The sequence below is a fragment of the Larus michahellis genome, chromosome 13 (assembly GCF_964199755.1).
Source record: "Larus michahellis chromosome 13, bLarMic1.1, whole genome shotgun sequence".
Lineage (NCBI taxonomy): Eukaryota > Metazoa > Chordata > Aves > Charadriiformes > Laridae > Larus > Larus michahellis.
In genome coordinates, this window is record NC_133908.1 from 2527981 (window position 1) to 2546357 (window position 18377).

Sequence of the window (18377 nt, forward strand, 5' to 3'; positions counted from 1 at the left end):
GCTCCCCAAAGCCGCTCGGAGAACTGGGGAGGTTAATTTTCTCTAATGGCACTTAATGATTTTTTTTTTTTTTTTTTGGAGGCAACCACTAAATCCTGCTTGCTAATCCCGTTAGTGTTTCAGGACGGTAATTAGGGCATTAAAAGAGGCGGCTTCTTCTTCCCCCCCCCCCCCGCCCCCTTTTCTCTAGCAGAGGCGTGCTGAAGTTTTAGCTGTTTATTAGCCTGGACGTTGTGGCTGAGGCTTTGCCCGGCAGAGAAAAAGTGGCTTTTTAGGGCTGTTATCAGCTAATCCTCATTTGATGGCCCTGTCCATGTCATGCGCGTGTATTGTAGAGTAGGTTGTGGGTTTTTTTTAGTGTCACGACTCCTGTGGTGTCTGAGTCCTCTCTGCAGGAGGGAGGTTTTTTTCCCCTCCTGACCTCAGAGGTGAAATGGAGCTCACCCCTGAAATACTATTTCATCATCCCCTTCTGGTTTTAGCTGCGCCAAGGGGCTCTTGGTTTGCTTCGGATGGCGGATTTCTGTTCCCTTGTGTTGCGTCCCAGCATGGAATGAGGTGCTAGACCTGGAGAGCTGGTAGCCTGGGGACACCGCTGGGGACCCCGAGTGCTGGGTGGGATCCCCTGGGGTGATTTTTGGGTCTAGATTTACCCCCAAAACGCCTCTTTGCAAGACCGTTCTCTGGTGGGGACCCATCAACAACCCTCCCAAGAGGGAGGCTGGTTTCCCTCAGGCTGATTTATCTCCTCGTCTGGCGTAGCCCATCTCAGGCTGGGGTGAAATAGGTTCTGGGGAGCCAGGGATGCCCTTGGCAAAGGCAAAAAGCTCTCACCCCCACGAGGTGTGGACGGAGGGAAGCTGTCGGGGTGCTGCAGGACTGCCCCCACGGATTTTTCCATCTCGGTGCAGGCACAAAACTAAGCCACCACCATCTATCTGGGAGAGCAGTAGCAGCAACCAGGTCTTCTCTGGAGAAAGGCCACCACGGACCCCTTGACTCTTGATGACAGCTCTGCTTGCGTTTTGTGTTTTGGGTCTTATTTCTAGGGTTTAATCCATTGTTTTTGCATGCCGAGACCTTCTGAAGCAGGGGTTAATTTTTTTGAGCTTACAGCCTCAGATTTTCCTGCACGGAGCCTCCAGCTGTTGACCGTAACTCTGGGGTACGGAACATTACTTCTAAAAAGATCCCCTGGCTTCCATAAATCCACAATCCATAAACATCTCATGAATGGTCTTGAAACGGAAACAAAACATTTAGAGTGGTTGATAATATAATGCCCATTTAATACCTCATGAATTCCACGGGCCATTTAAATCTTTCATGGATAGTTAATGATTATTCATCAGCAAGAAGTCGGGGGGAAAAAAAAAACAAACCCAAACTCTGAATGGAAGGTCTTAAAAATACATTAGTTGGGGAACAAAAGTCAAGATAGTTAAGAGCGAGCTCAAGAGTGTGTGTTAACCCTTGGAAGGCCGCGTGTAAAATAGTCCTCTGGGGGCAAGACCTGCCCTGGGGTGTCCTGCCCCAAAGCGGTGGTTGGGTGGTCTTCATCCTTCGATGCACGCGAAGGGGAGGTGAACCCAAAACCTCATCTGCTTCCTAGTTATGGTTTCTTTTGCTGGTGTCTGGCCAAATTCGTGAACTCCATGGCCTTCAAAGAATAGCCTCTGGCAAGCAGCTGGGGAGGGAGGGTTGGAGCGTATTGATGGCGAATTAAAGTAGTGTGACCCGACAGAGCTGAGCCCCGGGGGAAATGCTGAACTCTCCCCAGGGCTGAGGTGAAGCAGCTGCTGGAGAAGGATGTGGAGTTTTGTGGTGTACCTAGGTCAGGTTTGGGCTGGGAGGAGGCTCTTCCACTTCAAGGTGGCTTTACTTTAGGTTAAGTTTTCGATGAAGTCGTCTTACCCTGTATCGTTGCAATTGCATTCGAGGCGTGGATGCAGATAGGGTTAGGTGTTCTGGTGGAAAACGCTGTTTATCCAAAGCCTTATGATGGCCATCTTCCTGGTCTTTAGCCTTGTTGTCGCTGAGGTGGTTTTTTGATGTTTTTTTTTTTTCAAAACAAGAATGAGGATATCCTGGATGGGTGAAGTCAGACGTGAAGTTCACATCTGATCCAGTGATAGAGCGTGTACCCGTCTTCTTTTCCTTTTTCCTTGTGTTATTTCCAACTGTGAACCAACTCGAACTCAATGCTTGCTCTGTTGTGGGTGGTTTTTTCCATCCTGTGTAACCGAGAAACCCCTGGGAACAGGGCATCTCTTGTGGCACGTGGCCAAATCTAGTGGAGAGTCCTACTCACGGCATCCAGGCAGAGAGGTGAAAGACTGAGAAACCTAGGAAAGACTTGCAGGAACCTAGGACCAGAGGTCTTCTCCACCATCCCCACCGCACAGAGCAGCCTGCGGTTAGGCCGTTCCTCAGAGTTAATCATCTACACCGGTCTTAAATGCTACTGAGTGATAGGTCATTTATTCTGCTGCTCTGCAACCTTTATAATAATGATATTTTCCCTTGTATCAATTCCAATCAATGTGTCTACAAGGTAGATCAATTATTTGATATTCTGCGTGGGCTGGATTTGCTAGAACGGCATCGAGATAGCGCTTGTGACTGGTGTGTCTCTGACATTTTCCAAGCTTGGAAAGGCAGGTGGGCTCTTGGCTTTGGGGACGAGCAAGAAATTGATGTTTGCAGAGCAGGTGGATGCAGCGGGACACTACCAACATGTGCAAATAATCCATATGCAGCGTCTTTATTGTTGTGTTATTCATCCTGTATGGTGTCCGACAACGTAGAGACCCGCCTGGTACTTCCGCAAGGGGGAGGGCATCGAACTGAGGGAATTTGGAGAGCAAAACGAGCAGCATCTCTCCCCCTGTTTCCAAATAATCTTTCTGATTAATCTCGGTGCCTTTGATGGTGAGTCAGGGCTGTGGAGTTTTGCACAGGTCCTGGATTGTCTCCAGCTCTCTCAAAGTATGGTCTGCACACCGCGTCTTGACAGTGATGGGTAGCCTCCGTAACAAACTGGCTCTCTGCTGCAATTATCCCACTGCTCTGGGCTGCGGTTCTCCTTAGGTATGTCATTAATGTTAATTACTGCTGTGGTATTCCATCAAGAGGAGCAGGAGCTTTAACATGCTTGGAGGAGAAACTTTTCACCGTGTCCTTTAATGAGAAGTTGAGCCTCCTTTCGCCACTTTGAAAACGCAGGGCATGATTATGAATTTAGATAAGGATTAACATCTCAGGGGGAGGGTGGTGGCGGAGCAGAGCGGTGAGAGGCGGCAGAGCTCTCTGGCTGCCAGCACCATTGCCTGATTTGCTGCCTCCGTGGTGTCCATGCAGGAGGGGAGGACACGGTGAGGGCAGGTGCTATGGGCAACGTCCTGGGGTGGTGACCAGGAGATGGATTGGTCATGGTAGAAGGACATGGCTGAGCTCTTCTCAGCTCTCTCCTCCAGCTGCAGCTGTGCAGGAAAGCCATGAAGCAGCTCCTCTGTCCTCTTTGTGGCCCAAGAGGTTGGTGAGCACATCTCCTCACCATCCTGCAAGTCCCCACTGATCGACTGCAGTGGCCAGCCCAGTGCCCAAGCAGGTGGTGGGCTGGCCAAGCGTGCCGGTGGCTTCCTCGACAATAATGAAATGAAGGCCAAGAAGGCAGGAAGAGCAGACTTCCCAAAAAGCTGTAAGACTGCTCTGACTTTTCTCTTTCACTGAAAGAGCTGCCCAAGCCCACCATGTGTCAGCAACCTCGGATCCAGAGGCAGCCTGTAAGCAAACCACGGAGAAAAATTGCCCCGTGCCTCTTCTGAGCTGAAAGGTTTGCAGAGCTGTAGTTAGTGTGATGAACCTCCACCTCAGGGCTTTCCAGCCACGGGCAGTCCATGCTTTTCCCTCCAATGGTGGTGTTTTTTTGAGAACTGCCTCTCAAAACAGGTCCAGGTGCCCGGGCCACGCAAGTGTTGCTCTTCTCATGTTAACGCGAGTGGTGTAGGCAAGCGTTTTGAGTGGATCACATCCCTTTTCTTCGTCGAGTTTTGCAAGCATGGAGATGGTGGTGGCTGGGAAATGGGGTCCTATACCGATGGAGAGCTCTGTGGTCTTTGGGTCACTCATTTCTCTGCTGTGAGGACAGGCTGAGAGAGTTGGAGGGGTTCAGCCTGGTGAAGAGACAGCTCTGGGGAGACCTTAGAGCCCCTTCCAGTCCCTAAAGGGGCTTAAAAAAAAGATGGGGACAGACTTTTTAGCAGGGCCTGTTGTGACAGGACAAGGGGTAACGGTTTTAAACTAAAAGAGGGGAGATTTAGACTAGATAGAAGGAAGAAATGTTTTACGCTGAGGGTGGTGAAACCCTGGCCCAGGTTGCCCAGAGAGGTGGGAGATGTCCCATCCCTGGAAACATTGAAGACCATGTTGGACGGGGCTCTGAGCAACCTGATCCAGTTGAGGATGTCCCTGCTGATGGCAGGGGGCTTGGACTAGATGGCCTTAACAGTCCCTTCCACCCCAACCTGTCCTCTGATTTGGTGGGGGGGCAAAAGTGCCTGGAGCTGGCCCCGCCTGGCTGAGGTTGTGTTGTCGAGGGATGGAGAAACCCACTCATCTGGTTGCAAGCGAGGAACACCCCGGGGCTGGACCGGTGTGGAAATGGCTGCAGCAAAAGGAGACTCAACCTCACCATCGTTGGTTGGTGCTCCTCCACCACCGCCCTTGTGCGTCCCTCAAAGAAACGTGACGGTGGAAACGGAGAAAACAGAAGGGTTTTAATGAGAAACAGGACCCGCTTCAGGATCCTGGCAATTAGCTCCTCGAGCTCCCTCCACGCAGCAGCCCGCGTCTGCTCCCGGCGTTGTTCCTCCTGCCCTCCTGCAGCACTGTCTCGTCAGCGCACGAGTCCCGGGAGGGGATGGGGGGGGGGAAGGCGGTGGTGGAAAATAAACCTGTTTGGCTCAAGCTCCCTTCAAAGAATTTCTCAGCTTCATAATTTGCAGCCGTGATAAAAAGTTACGCTTTGTGCTCCGAAAAGAGAATAATAGATCAGTAAGACTCGAACCTTAAAATTCAGCCATCCAGGGAAGCGGGGACAGGCACTTGGATAAATATTTAACTGTTGAGGCTTTGATATGAAGAACCTGCTTTTCCTCTGGCCGGAGGAGGAGGAGGAGGGAGGGGTTTGTTGCTTCTTACAGTAATGAGGAGGATAAATGTAACATCTGGTGGATATTCCCTCTTTATTTATTTTTTAATATCAAGCTAGTATCGCGTAGAGCTTGTTTGGCTCGGGGTGCGTAATGAAGAAATCTCATCTGTTCCAGACAGGTTCAAATGACTCAAGTGATCATAGAATCATAGGATCGTTAGGGTTGGAAGGGACCTTAAAGACCATCTAGGTCCAAACCCCCTGCCATGGGCAGGGACATCTCCCACTAGATCAGGTTGCTTGGAGCCCCATCCAGCCTGGCCTTAAAAACTTCCAGCGATGGGGCTTCCACCACCTCTGTGGGCAACCTGGGCCAGTGTCTCACCACCCTCATGGTGAAGAACTTCTTCCTAACGTCCAATCTGAATCGACCCATCTCTAGTTTTAATCCATTCCCTCTAGTCCTACTGTTACCCGACATCCTAAAAAGTCCCTCCCCAGCTTTCTTGTAGGCCCCCTTCAGGTACTGGTAGGCCACTATAAGGTCTCCTCGGAGCCCTCTTTTCTCCAGACTGAACAATCCCAACTCTGTCAGTCTGTCTTTATAGCAGAGGTGCTCCAGCCCTCGGATCATCCTTGTGGCCCTTCTCTGGACACGTTCTAGCACGTCCATATCTCTCTTGTAGTGGGGGCTCCAGAATTGGACGCAGTACTGCAGGTGGGGTCTGACGAGAGCGGAGTAGAGGGGGAGAATCACCTCCCTCGACCTGCTGGCCACGCTCCTCCCGATGCAGCCCAGGATACGATTGGCTTTCTGGGCTAAAAAGTGTGCGCTGACGGCTCGTGTGGAGCCTCTCGTCCACGATCCGTTGCCTTTACCTGCGTGTTTGTGTCGAACCCTGGAAAATGCTATAAAGCAGGCAGTGGCGTCCCTGCTGCGCGGCGGGGGGGGGACGCTCTGGGTTTGGTCTCGTGCCTGAAAGGCGACCTGGTGCCTCCTTTGCTGGTTGCGATGGCTCCGATGGCGGTAGCTTTGCTCCAAACCCCTCCCCAGCTCTGTTGGTTTGGGGATGCCAAAAATCCCACCTGGATTTTTGTGGGGGGGTTTTTCGGGGAATGCCTGAAGAGAGGAGCTGGGTTTGGCCAACCGTGTGCCAACGCGGGAACTGAACAGGGAGGGGGCAGAACTGGCAGCTCTTCTTGTATTTAAAAAAAAAAAAAAAAAAAATATATATATACATATATATAAAAAATGCAGGAGTAAATTTATGGGGTTTTCTCCCCTTTTTGTCGTTGCGCGGGCCGGAGGCGCCTGCCGGGTGCGGATGGGCAGAGCCCCTGCCGAGGCGCAGGGAGGGGGAAGCGTTTTCCCTTCTCCTTCCTCTGATTTAATCCAGAATATTGTGCAATTAAGCCAGTCAAAAGGCCATAAATCTTCCGGGCTGAATCCTGACCGAAGCTGTGCACTTCAGGCCAGGCAGCAGCCATCTGTAATCCTTTGCAGAACGCTAACTGAAATGCTGATTAGAGAGGGTTTTTTTTTTTATTTTATTATTTTTTTCCTCCCCACACACACTCTATTTCCCTTCCTTTAAAAGAAAGGTTTGTGTTGAAATTGGAGTGTGCTGGAGAGGAGCAAAGCGGTGAATAAAACATAGTCTGGCGCCGTCAGCCGCAGGGTCAGCTTGCCTGTTTCGGCTCAATTTTAAATTTAAGCCTGTTTTAATTTTTCTTTGTTTGCGGTAATACTGGCAAGCGACGAGAAACGCCTGCAGAGCAGGTAGCTGTTTTCCCCGCTTGCCATCTTTTTATGTGAGAAGAAGGCACGGAGAAGCGAATGCCGCCACTGGGGGTGCAGGGGACCGACCGGTTGGCGTGTCCCCGTTGGGACGCTCTTTGGGATGGCCGTGGGTCAGAGCCGTACGCCGGGGCCGACAGCCCGACGGCCGCCGCACCTCCGCCCCCCCCGGCCCCGTCACGTAGAGATTCCCCCTGCGCCCATCCTCCTAGCCCAACTCCTGCTGGCAAACGCTCCCTTTCCCATCACATCCCGCTCTTCCAGCTTGGGAATCACCCCTGGGACATCCCGGCTGCTTGGGGCTTTCGCGCAGCAGAGCTTGCTGCGTCCTCGCCGGGTACCCTATAGCATCCATACCATCCCCTGCCCTCCCGCCGGGCTTCCATGCAGGTAGAACCTCGCCGGGGCAGAAAGGAGTGACGGGCCCTTTGTCCTGGGTGTCCGCTTGTGTTTTTCACCGCCTGTTGAAACCTTCTATTATTATTTTTTTCTCCCCCCCTGCCCCGAAGCGGGTGATAAGCGTTTGACTGATTCCCGCGAGCAGGCGGGGATGAGCCATTCAGGCTGGATTGACACCTAAAGGGATTTGCATTAAGCTGGGCTATTTTTTTTTTAAAAATTTTTTTTTTTTCTTTTTGAAAACCGTCAGCATACGTTTAGCAAATTCTTGCATGAAATTACGTTCCCTAATAGTTGGCGTTTACCTGTCTGGGCGCGGAATCGCTCCCGGTGAGCGAGGTCGGTTTTCCCGAGCATCCGCGGCCAAAATGAGCCCTGATGTTCCTGCGAACTCCATTTTTGGGGGGCTTGGGTGGGGGGGTCCTGTGCCTGGTGTCCCCCTCGGGAGATGCATGGGGAAGGCGTGGGTAAAAATGAGGGTTTTTTTGGGTTAGGGGGTGGTGAGAAGGTATGAGAGCGGAGGAGGCTGACGGGGGGGCGGCGCTGGGGAGGGTCTGCGGGTTCTGGAGCATCTGTGGGGCTCACAATGTGGGAAGGACTGAGAACTGGTGACCTCGTGAAGGGTTTGGGGAGCCCGGGGCTGTGTGGGGCAGGGTCTGGTCCCATCTCGTCGGCGGGGAGCCCGGCACCCTGCAGCGAGGGGCGCTCGGTGCTTGCGGAGCCCCAGGGGGCTGCCCGGCTTTGCAGCCTCTTGCGGCGGGGACGGGGCTGGGATGAACGCAGAGAGGGGACCTGAGGTTCCAGGAATGGCGAAAAAACCCCAAACATTTGGGATGTTTAGATTTGGGGATCTGCTCTGAATCTGGTGGCAAAGGAGCCCCTTGTCCCTGCGGTGGCACTTTTCCTGCCACCCCTGAGGTTCTGGGGGGCTTCAAGGACTGCCCATCATCCCTTTTCCTCCCCACGAATCCTTTAAAGCCGGAATAAAAAATAACCGGTATATAACTAGCTCCCCGTTCCCTTCTCCTGGCGTTTCGCAGCCTCCCCCCGGCGAGGGCTGGAGTCTCGTTTCGGTAGTTGCCCAGCTGTGACTGGAGGAAAATGGTCCTTCCCGGGGGCCGGGTGGTATCGCCACCATCTAAACACCCCCTTCCGCGGCTTTGCAGAGCCGCGCGGCGCTTCCCCTTCTGCCGCCTTGGCTTCTCCAGCAGCCTCGCTCTATCATCACCGGGATGTTTTAGGGGGGGAGCGCTCGCCTTTTCCAACCCCCTCCCACCCCGAGCCAAGCGGCTGAGAACTTGCCGGCTTCTGGAGAGGGCTGAAACGCTGCTTAATGGGGGGATTAGCGCGGCCCAGCCCTGCCGAGCATCCGAGCGAGTCCGGTTTGCATCGTGTGTGCTGGATTTTGCTGGTTCCTCCTGATCCGGCCGGGGCTTTTTTTGGCTGAGTTGCCTGGCGGCGAGGTCCAGCCTGGCCCCCATCCAGCATCGGCGGGGGGGGGAGGTCCTGCTGCTGTTTTAGGGCTTTATCCCTATGGAAAATGGAATTATGCTGATGTTCTTCCTTGGTTTTCTTTTTTTTTTTTTTTAAATATCCCCTTTTCACTTCCCCTGTGCTCGCCAGGTTTGGGAGCCCGGCAGGGGATGATGCCCATCGGAGCCTGGCACAGAGGAGGGGGCTCCTCCTGCCCCCGGGATGTGGGGTCCGGGGGGGTCTGGGCTGTGCTGGGAGGACCACAACGCGTTTCCAGCACAGGCTTTTGCCCGCCTTGGGTGATGCTGGCTTGGGTAAATGAGGGGGAAAATGGAAATATTGGCCCGAGATGGGCGAAACGGGTCTCGGGAACTGGAAGTTGAGGCCGGCAGTGGTTAGGAGGTATGGCCACCTCCGCCTCGGGGATTTACACCTTTATCTCTGCTTATAGCCTGAAAAGAGCTGTAACTTTTCACCCCTGGAGTGGAAAAAGCCTAATTTAGGAGCGACTTAGTGCTCTGGAGGAGGAAAGGCTTTTGCCGCAGGACTGGGCCGGTGCAGCCCCGGGTGCGTCTCTCCCAAAGGGTGGTGGCCGCATCCTGCCCCGGGCTGGCCCGGTTACCGGCCAAAGCGCGTCCCCTCCCGCGTCTCTGAGAGCCCGGAGTCGTCTGAGCTGAACCGAGCGTCCCGTCGGTAGGTTATGGGGAAGGGGGGCTGTGGTATGTCGTCCCAGTCCTGGTGCTCCTTTCGTGGGCGGAGATGAGCACGGGGTGGTCTGAACGGTTGGCCTCCATCATCTTAAGGGTCTTTTCCAACCCTAAATGATTCTATGAGAGAGCATCCCCAAAACCCCCTCTTCCCTCTGCAAAGCCCTTGGTTGGAGGATGGGCGAGGAGAGGCTCCCCGCCGGGACGGTTATTGCCGGACGGTGTAAGGCTCAGGGGAACCAGCCCGGTTTCCCTCTGGGATGCTGCGATGCAAAGGGGTGGGTGCAGGAGGCTGGCGAGGAGCAGGCTGTGACACCCCAACCGTGGCAGCAAGTCCCTGATGTGGTTACCCGTGACCTGGTCCCGCACCCCTGCTCCGAGCCCGTGCGGCAGGGGCGGCGTTTCACCCCCTTTCTACACAAGCAGCCCCGAACGGGGCTTGGTTTGCACGGCGGGGAGGGGTCTGCTCTGCGCCCCCGCCGGCACCTTGGGTGTCTTGACCCCAAATTGGCGGTCGTGGCATCGGGGCCGCTTTGGAGCGGCCAAGAGGAGGATGCAGAGAAGCAGAGGAACCACGTCACCTCTTGGGGCGTCTTTTCGGCTCGTCGTTTGGGCCCTCTGCTGCTTGCAGGGCTTGTCCTCCTCCAGATTTTGGATTGTTCGCTGTTTCTACCTTCCTCCCCGTTGCCTCTGCTGGGGGACGGGCGCACACCACCTGACCACGCGCGGTGCTGGGACACCCCCTGCCAGCTGGGGACAAAACCAGGAGGAAGCCAGCGAGGGGACAGCCGTGTCCTCTGCAACCCGGCCACCTTCTTGCCCCGGTCCCTGGAGTCCCCCCTGGGCTCGGTGGCCGTATCCTGCCCTGGTGCTGCTTCCCCACGGGAGGGACAAGCTGCCACCGCAGCCAGTTCCCGCAGGACTCAAAGCCTGGGGGGGAGCAGCCGGGGAGGCGAAGGTGTGGGTTTGCTCTCAGTCCCCCAGCACCCCAGGGACACCTCAGGCGTCCCTAACGGCTGGGACACCGCCGTCCCCACCATTGGGGCGCTTGCAGCAGGACACCCCCCCTGCGGCGGGGGGACTTGCCATGGGGGGGGATACTCCTGCCGCAGCATCCCGCTCCTCCCCAGCCTTCAATCCCTCCTTCCCCCCGCTTTGGGATAGGGAAAAGGGGTCAAGGCCGCGGCAAGACACGCAGCCAACCCTCGCCGGCTGGATCATGGTGTTTGCGTGTATTTATTAATTTATTTTTTTTTTGTTTGTTTGTTTGTTTTTTTCTGAAGAAACAAGGGAGAGAGAAAAATATCTCTCTGTCCAAAATCACTCATCCTTCCTAATAATGAGAGCTGTCACCGGCCCTGCTTGGCGAGGAAATGATGCTCGCAGTAAATATTTGGTCTGGAACTGATTTATGGGTGGAAAAAAAAAATAAAAAATGAGATTAGTGGCTAATCGCTGCGTGGCAGGAAGCGCTTTGGGCCGGGTGCCGGTGGCTGAGCTCGCGGGGAACTGGGGCCGTGCCCGCGCCGGGGGCTTCGGTGGAGACGCCGTGGTTGTGCCGCTGGGATCCAGCGGCAGCGATGGAGGGGTCGGACCGGCTCTGGGGGCCACCAGCCTTCTCCTCGCCTTGGTGCTTTGCAGATTCGCTTTAAGGGTTTAGGGTCAGGGGCAGCTTAGATCCCCCTGGCAGGGCACAGCGTGGCGAACATCGGCCGTGGGGCAGCGGGTGAAATGCTCCCCCCTGGGCTCCAAGCAGGAGGGTTGTTCTGTCGGACCGGGCTGGAGGCAACCATCCTCCCCATCCCTGAACCCAAAGAAATCCTTACGGCCACCCTAAAGGCAGCAGCAGCAGCTTTTCCTGTGCGAGGAAACAATTAACTTTATTAGAGGGCGGTTTAATTTTCTTCTGCTAAAGCGGGCTGGTGAGCGCAGCGCGGTCATTTCCGATGGGCTGGCAAGGCCAGATGCCCCCGGGCACCGCAGGGACCCGGGGTGGCGGGAGATGCACGGCCCGGGGGAGGATGGCTCTCCTGCGGGCAGCGGCGGGTATCCGAGCTGGGGTCCGTCTCCGGTTGATGGTACCGGAGCGATGGCAGCAGAGCAGGACCCTGGTGCCTGCAAATAGACGTATAGGTGATGGCAGGAAAGCAGCTGCCGGACACGAGGTTTTGAGAGCGAGCGGTGCCTGGGTTTATGCTTTCCTGATTCCCACTGTAGCGGGGCTCACGGCATCGCCCGGCTCTGGTTTGGCTTTGGGGCTCTCGGTTTCCCCCCCTCCTGGCTGCAGACCTTGCCGCGGTGGGGGTGCCGTGGTTTCCTCACCTCCTTCTCTGCTCCCACGTTGGCATTTTTTTTTTTTTTGCCCAATTCTAACAGTATATCGCGGAACCGAAGGCAGCGGGTGGAATGAAAGGCCGGAATTCAGCTGGGCATCGCTGCTAACTGCGAGAAAAGCCCCTCCGGCCCTTCGCGAGCTGGGAGGGCAGGAGGGTCCTTCGCCACCGCGAGCTGCCGCGCTGCCCCCAAAATGTGGGTTTCTGCCCCAAATCCTCCACATCTCTAAAAGGCCTGAGCTGCCTTTCCCGGAGGCTGCTTTGGGATGCTCCCCTCTGTCTCGCGCTGTTGCGAGGGGGCCGAGGTAGGGGCATCTGAGCCATCAAGGCTTCGCTGTCCTGGAAACCTGCAGCCCAGCCCCTGCCAGCCCTCGGTGTCCATCTGCGTGGCAAGTCCGTCAGGTTCCTGCGCTGCTTTGGGCCCATCTGAGCCGCCGGAGCGACGGCTGGTCCTTGTCACAGCGCAAGGCAGGCGGAAAAATGGGCTGATAAGCGAGAGGTGGGTGTCTCCTAACCCCCTGCCCCGCGGCGTTTCCTTTCTGATGAACGTTTCCCAGTGCTTAGGGTTGTCCGCACCACGGTCCAGTGCCTCGGCGCGATGTTCCTGGGGTTTCCGTCGGGGTTCACAGTGCTAGACTCGGGTGCCGCGCTCCGCCGCAGTCCACCCCTCGCTTGTGCTTAATCCTCCGGCCCCAAAATTGGATGTAGGTGCCGTTAAACGACGTTAAAATTGGAGCAGGTGCTGAGCGCTGGTGCTCTGGGTGCCAATCCCCCGCTCCCGGCGGGAAGGAGCTGGGACCAGCCCTGCCGTGATGCCCAGGCTGCAGCACCTCTCGAGCTTCGCAGCCCTATAAGCGTCTAAGTCCATTTTAGGTGCTGTAGCGAGGAGGCTGAATCTGCTCCGTCGTCCCTCCCTGCCTCAGTTTCCCCCATTTGAAGCAGGGCTGGTAGTAATGGCTGGTGTTTTGGGATGCTCTGTGTGATGGCTGCCTCGGAGAGGGAGCCTTACCCGCTGCTGGCAGCCCCTGAGCTGCTCTAAAGAGGAACCGCGACGGGCAGAGCAGCACACCCAGCCCGCCTGCCCCAACCGGGACAAGGCGGTGACCTGGGGTCTTGTGCAAAGCCGTTCGAGGACACCGCCGTTACCGCCGTCACGGCTTTTGACCATCAGCGAGGTCCATGCAGGCAGGTTTGTGTGGGAAATCTCTCGGGTTGGGGCACCGGTGGCGGGGTTGGGGGTGTGTGGGGTCTGTGTGATGCAGCCCCAGGGAGGCTGGTGGGCAAGTAGGTGATTTCGGGGTTGTGATAAGGCCAGCGAGGCTGGATGGGGGTGACGGGGCTTCTGGACCAACTGACCTTTTTCAGCCAGGTTTTGCAGGCGGAAAAGCTCGCGAATGCAATGAAAATTGCCTCTCTCAATGAGAATTGCCTTTTTTTGATGGTGAGCAGGGACTGAAAGTTCTTGTAGGGACGCGGCGCTAATTATCACATGAACTCACGGGGTGGCACAGCGTGAGCATCCTACGGGTGCCACCAGCCCCTCGGTGCATCGTTCCCTCCTCCCCACCTGGGAGCAAACACCCGCCCTGGTTTCTTGCCCTTCACTTTTCTCTCCTTTTTTTGTTCTCCTCCCTTTTCCTTCCAGAGTCAAGAAGAAGAACAAGCCCTTGAACCTCAAGATCCACAACAGCGTGGGAAGCTGCGAGAACATCCCCGCGCAGCGCTCCCCGCTCCTCTCCGAGCGCTCCCTGCGTTCCTTCTTCGTGGGGTACCCGCCTTTCCTCCCCTCCACCCCTCCTGTCCACACCGAAGCCACCTGCTCAGCAAGTAAGTCCCAGTGACCTCCCCTTAGGTCCCCCTTCCATGGGGTGGGTGACGGTTGATGCCAAACAGAGGACGCGACCATGGGAAGCATTGATGCCCGTGCATCGATGGTCTGGAGGACCTCGTGCAGGTGCCTCCCATAAGTGTTTAGAGATATGTGGGTGTTTTCTGGGCAAATACTGGAGTGCTGCGTCCAGCTTTGGAGTCCTCAGCACAAGAAGGACACGGAGCTGTTGGAGCGGGGCCAGAGGAGGCCCCGGAGCTGCTGGGAGGGCTGGAGCCCCTCTGCTGGGAGGACAGGCTGAGAGAGCTGGGGGGGTTCAGCCTGGAGAAAAAAAGGCTCCGGGGAGACCTTGGAGCCCCTTCCAGTCCCTAAAGGGGCTCCAGGAAAGCTGGGGAGGGACTCGAGCAGGGAGGGGAGCCATGGGATGAGGGGGAAGGGTTTCAAACTGGAAGACGGGAGATTGAGATGAGATGTGAGGAAGCAATTCTTTGCTGTGAGGGTGGTGAGCCCCTGGCCCAGGTTGCCCAGAGAAGCTGTGGCTGCCCCATCCCTGGAGGGGTTCAAGGCCAGGTTGGCCGGGGCTTGGGGCAACCTGGGCTGGTGGGAGGGGTCCCTGCCCAGGGCAGGGGGTAGCACTGGGTGGGCTTTAAGGTCCCTTCCAACCCAAACCATGCCGTGATTCTATGAAACTCGATTATATATGTCTGTATATATACAACCCCACTGTCATATTGAATATTGGTTTATGCGTTTGCTCCCCTATCGCTATAACATGGATGCAGGAGGGTGGCTGCTGTCGTTTCGGAAATGCCACGAGCCTTTCCGTGCTGCCTGGGTTGGTGAGGCCGGCTGGCTGTCACTTGAGGGTGACTTTTCCAAGGGCTCTTTTCTAAATCCAGCCGTGGTTCTACCTTGGTGCGGGGAGGTTGTCTTTCAGACCTCTCTTGCTTGCCGGGTTTTCAGCCGATGGGGAGTTTGGGTGAAGCCGGCCCCGATTCAGACAGGTTTGGCGCAAAACCCACGGACGCTTGGTCCCAGCAGCTGGGTCCTCTCCTGCCGGCGGGAATCCCTGGGGCGATTTGCCCTCTTCCAGGGGATGCTGGTGGTGGGACGCGATGGGTTTGGGCTGACGAGCTCAGCCGGGGCGTTGCTGCCGGCTGGGGAGAAGCAGCCTGACCCTTATTTCCCAGTCTCGGACTGGGTGCCCTGATTCATTCTGCAGGAATTGAAGCTTTTACGAGCCAGGCGTGACTCCCAGCCTAAACAAAACCCTCCCAGAAAACGCCTGGCAGCTGCTGGGAGCCATTTGCACGCCAAGAACCGTGGTGGGAAGGGTGAGCACCCCTTTCCTCTTATCGCTCAGCTAAAAAATTCCTCCGACTCCGTATCCAGGCTGGTTTTCTGCCACCTGCCCCTCCCCAGACTTTCCCCTTCTGTTTCTTTTCCCAAAATGTGGTCTTTCTGGTTCGTTTGGACGTTCTTCAGGTCGTTCTCGCTGCTCGACTCTTGGCTGTAGCAGGGGGTTTGCAGGCACCAGCCCTTCCCTGCGCATCCAGCCCCCCACCACCGGCAGGTTTTCCTCCTCGTCCTGCTTCTCACGGGGTGAGAAACAGCACCGGGACGGCTTCACCGGCCGCCCTGAGCACCGGTTTGCAGGCGCTGGGTGCCGGTGTGACGGGGCAACTCCTTCACCCCTCTTGCATCCCCACAGCTGTGCCTCTCCCAGCAAAAACCTCATGGTTTCTTTCTTTCTTGATTTTTTTTTTTTTACATCAGTCAGCTGCTGTTTGGGATCATTGAAGAATCACCGGGCCATTTCCAGCATCCTTTTGCTCCCCTTTCTTTGGCTTTTGGGGACAGTGGGACCTGGCAGGAGCTCGACGGGTGGGCGATGTTATTTCTAGAGATGTCTAACTTTTACCCGACTCTCGCCGGCTCCAGCAGATTGACGTGGAGCGAGGGGTATTTTTGCATTGCTATTTCCCCCGGCGGCGGCGGCGGCGGCTGAGTTCAACTCGCAGCCCGCAACGCTGGGGACCAGCAGACCAGAAACCAAGAAATAAAACCCGTTCTCGGCAAATCTCCGCCGCGTCTTGTTGCATTAGGTTTCCTCACGCATGGGCATTGGGATTACATCCCGTGGTGTGATAACCCGATGTAATGTGGCATCGCCAGAACGTGACGCGATGAGAAGTGATGGGCTATCAAGTGACTAACGCTGCTGGAGAGGTGTCTCTTCTCATTTCCCTCGGCCCTCCAACTTTCTTGGCTGCTGTGAATGTTTGTTTTCTGGGCTAGAAGTGATCCGTGGAGAAGAGGGGCTTGGTTGCACCGGCCGGTTCATCCCTGCTGAGAGGTTTTAGCATCAACAAAACCATTTGGTCCTTGCAGGATCGGCATCCCTGCACTCAGCATCCCTCGCTCCTGGGGACCTGCAGGGAAAATGTGATGCAAGGCAAAAAAAATCCCAGGAGACCGTAGGTTTTCTAGCTCTCTTGTGTTTCTGCATCATTTCTGTACCACTGGCCTTGTCCTCAAGCCGCATCCCGGGTTTTTGTCTGCTCCCGCGTTGGCTTTCTGGCGTGCGAGCCTGTGGGAAGAGCGGCTGCATCCTGCTCGTGGCAGCCAGGTGCTGAGCGTGGCCCTGCGGGGCGAGAGATGGGTTTTAATGGAGCCTGACGCCGGGGTTTGTTACCTCGCGGGGAGAAGATGAGTTGTGCCAAGCGGTGCAGACGCGCGTTTATTTGTGGGGAGGAGCAGATATCTCCGCAGCTTTCCCCACATCCAGCGTTCCTGTTACGGGACGTGGGTGGCTTCCCCCGCTGTGGCGCACGGTGCTTCACGTGTCCTTGGGTCCCCAGCTCTCATCTTGCTGCTCTTCTCACCGCTCCAAAGTGCCAGGGCTCGTAGGTCCTATGAGAAGCTCTGGTCATGGTTTGGGGGTCACACCTCACCCCATCTCCCTGGGGTGCCACTGTTTCTCCTTGTTTTTTAAGTGCGATGGGTTTCCCATGCGCTGCCGGATGAGCTCCACAGGGCTCACCCCGGGCGTGAGCCAGCGCATCGTGCCCACCCCGCATCCCAAGGACCTCCCTGTCCCCCGTCCTCATCCTCAAGGCACGGATGCGGTTTGGCAGCCAAGTTCTCTGCAATATCCCATCCCCATGACCATGGGTGCTTAAGCTTTTAAAAAGGAAAATGCCTCTTCCCTTTTTCTCTTTGTGGGATCAGCACGGCAGAGCCTGGGATGCTCTGGATCGATGTGGAATTACTTCGCTAAGCACGGAAACTGAAAAATGTTGTTGTTATTGGATTGAGATGCGGGAGAGGAGCTTGGCGAGCCCTTGGTGAGACCCCGGCTGTCTCTCCATGATCTCTTTTCATCAGCCGGCGCGTCTCGCTGCTTGTGGCGGGAGCACGCTCCCATCTGTATCATCTCTGGTCCTCATCGGATGCGTGTCTGGATGCTTCTCTCTTATTTTTAACAGCCCTGATGGGAATAGATTTTCACAGACATGGAGCGAGAGCGCGAGGGCTGGCAGCGAGGGAGCTGCAGAAGGAGCCTCTTCCTCCTGCCGCGCAAATCCTGTCGGAGGGGCAAAAGCCCCTTCGCCCAGGGCCAGGATCCCCATGAATTTTGGTTTTGAATTGATATTTTTCCTTAGCAGCCCTTGGAGGGGAAGCAGGAGGGGGGAAGTAAAGGCTTTTGGGGTGCCTTTGAACTCCAGCTTGGCCCTGAGACAGCCCAGCCCTACGGCTGAGGGACAGAAGATGGTTTGTCTGGCTCCATCCAGGACCCTCGTGTGGTGCATCTGGCCACTCCTGGTCAACAAATGACCACCAGTGACATGTTGTTACTTTGAAATAGGATTTAGGACTCAAGACCCTGGGACTTGGCTACAAGCGCCCCAAAATCAGGTTGGATCTTCTCCTTTTTCTTGCAAAGCCTCATGTCTGGTAGGTCCTTTTTGCGTCTCTGTTACCTGGGTGTCCTGGAGGCGGCTGGCCTTGCTCCTGGGCTGTGGCCTCTGCCTGTCCTCTCCCTGCTGCAAGGCCAGCCAGAGCACTGTCACCCTTGTGCATCCAGATCAGGTCACCTGCTTGATCTTCTCCAGGATGGGCCAAGAACATCATTTCCATCCTGGACTATTTAAAACAAAAAGGAGGTGGAAGGGAAGGACAAAAATAAGACTGCTAGGACAGAAAGATGAGCACTGGGGCACACGGCTGTGGGGGGAATGTCCTCACCGCTGCCCTTCCTCCAGCTGGTGGCCAACCCCGCAGAAGGAAAGGAGCAGCCAAGGCAACCCAACCCAAGACCTTGTGTGTACCAGAAGAGGAAAAACCCGTTGCCTCTCCCCAGGGGCCCACAAACCGAAGCTGTGTGTGAGGTCCCTTTGTGCAGGGGTGTTGCTGAACACCTTCCTGCAGCACCCGGCGGAGAAGCTCTTTCTGTGGCCTGGGAGCAAGATGAGAGGAGCCATGGAGCATCCCCTGGTACCTGCAGTTATGAGCAGTGACCTCTCAAAGCCTTTTTCTTGTCCCTGGAGAGCCCATCATGGCTGGTGTAATGTGGTCTCCAGCACTGCCCACCTCCCCTCTCTTTGGCTCCCAGCTGGGTGCATCAGCCGAGTCCTGTTCATCAGCTCCATTGCACCCACAATTGCCTTCGGTGCTGCTCTGG

General features: G+C 55.9%; 1 protein-coding gene across 3 annotated transcripts in view; it reads left to right on the forward strand.

Moving 5' to 3' along the window:
- The window catches only part of KSR2 (kinase suppressor of ras 2), a 92748-nt gene that overhangs the window by 20204 nt on the left and 54167 nt on the right, over nt 1–18377 (forward strand). For all 3 annotated transcript variants that reach the window (XM_074605915.1, XM_074605917.1, XM_074605916.1), the window contains exon 5: nt 13511–13692. In XM_074605915.1, coding sequence (XP_074462016.1) covers nt 13511–13692 — 182 coding nt within the window. The remainder of the gene's footprint in view (nt 1–13510; nt 13693–18377) is intronic.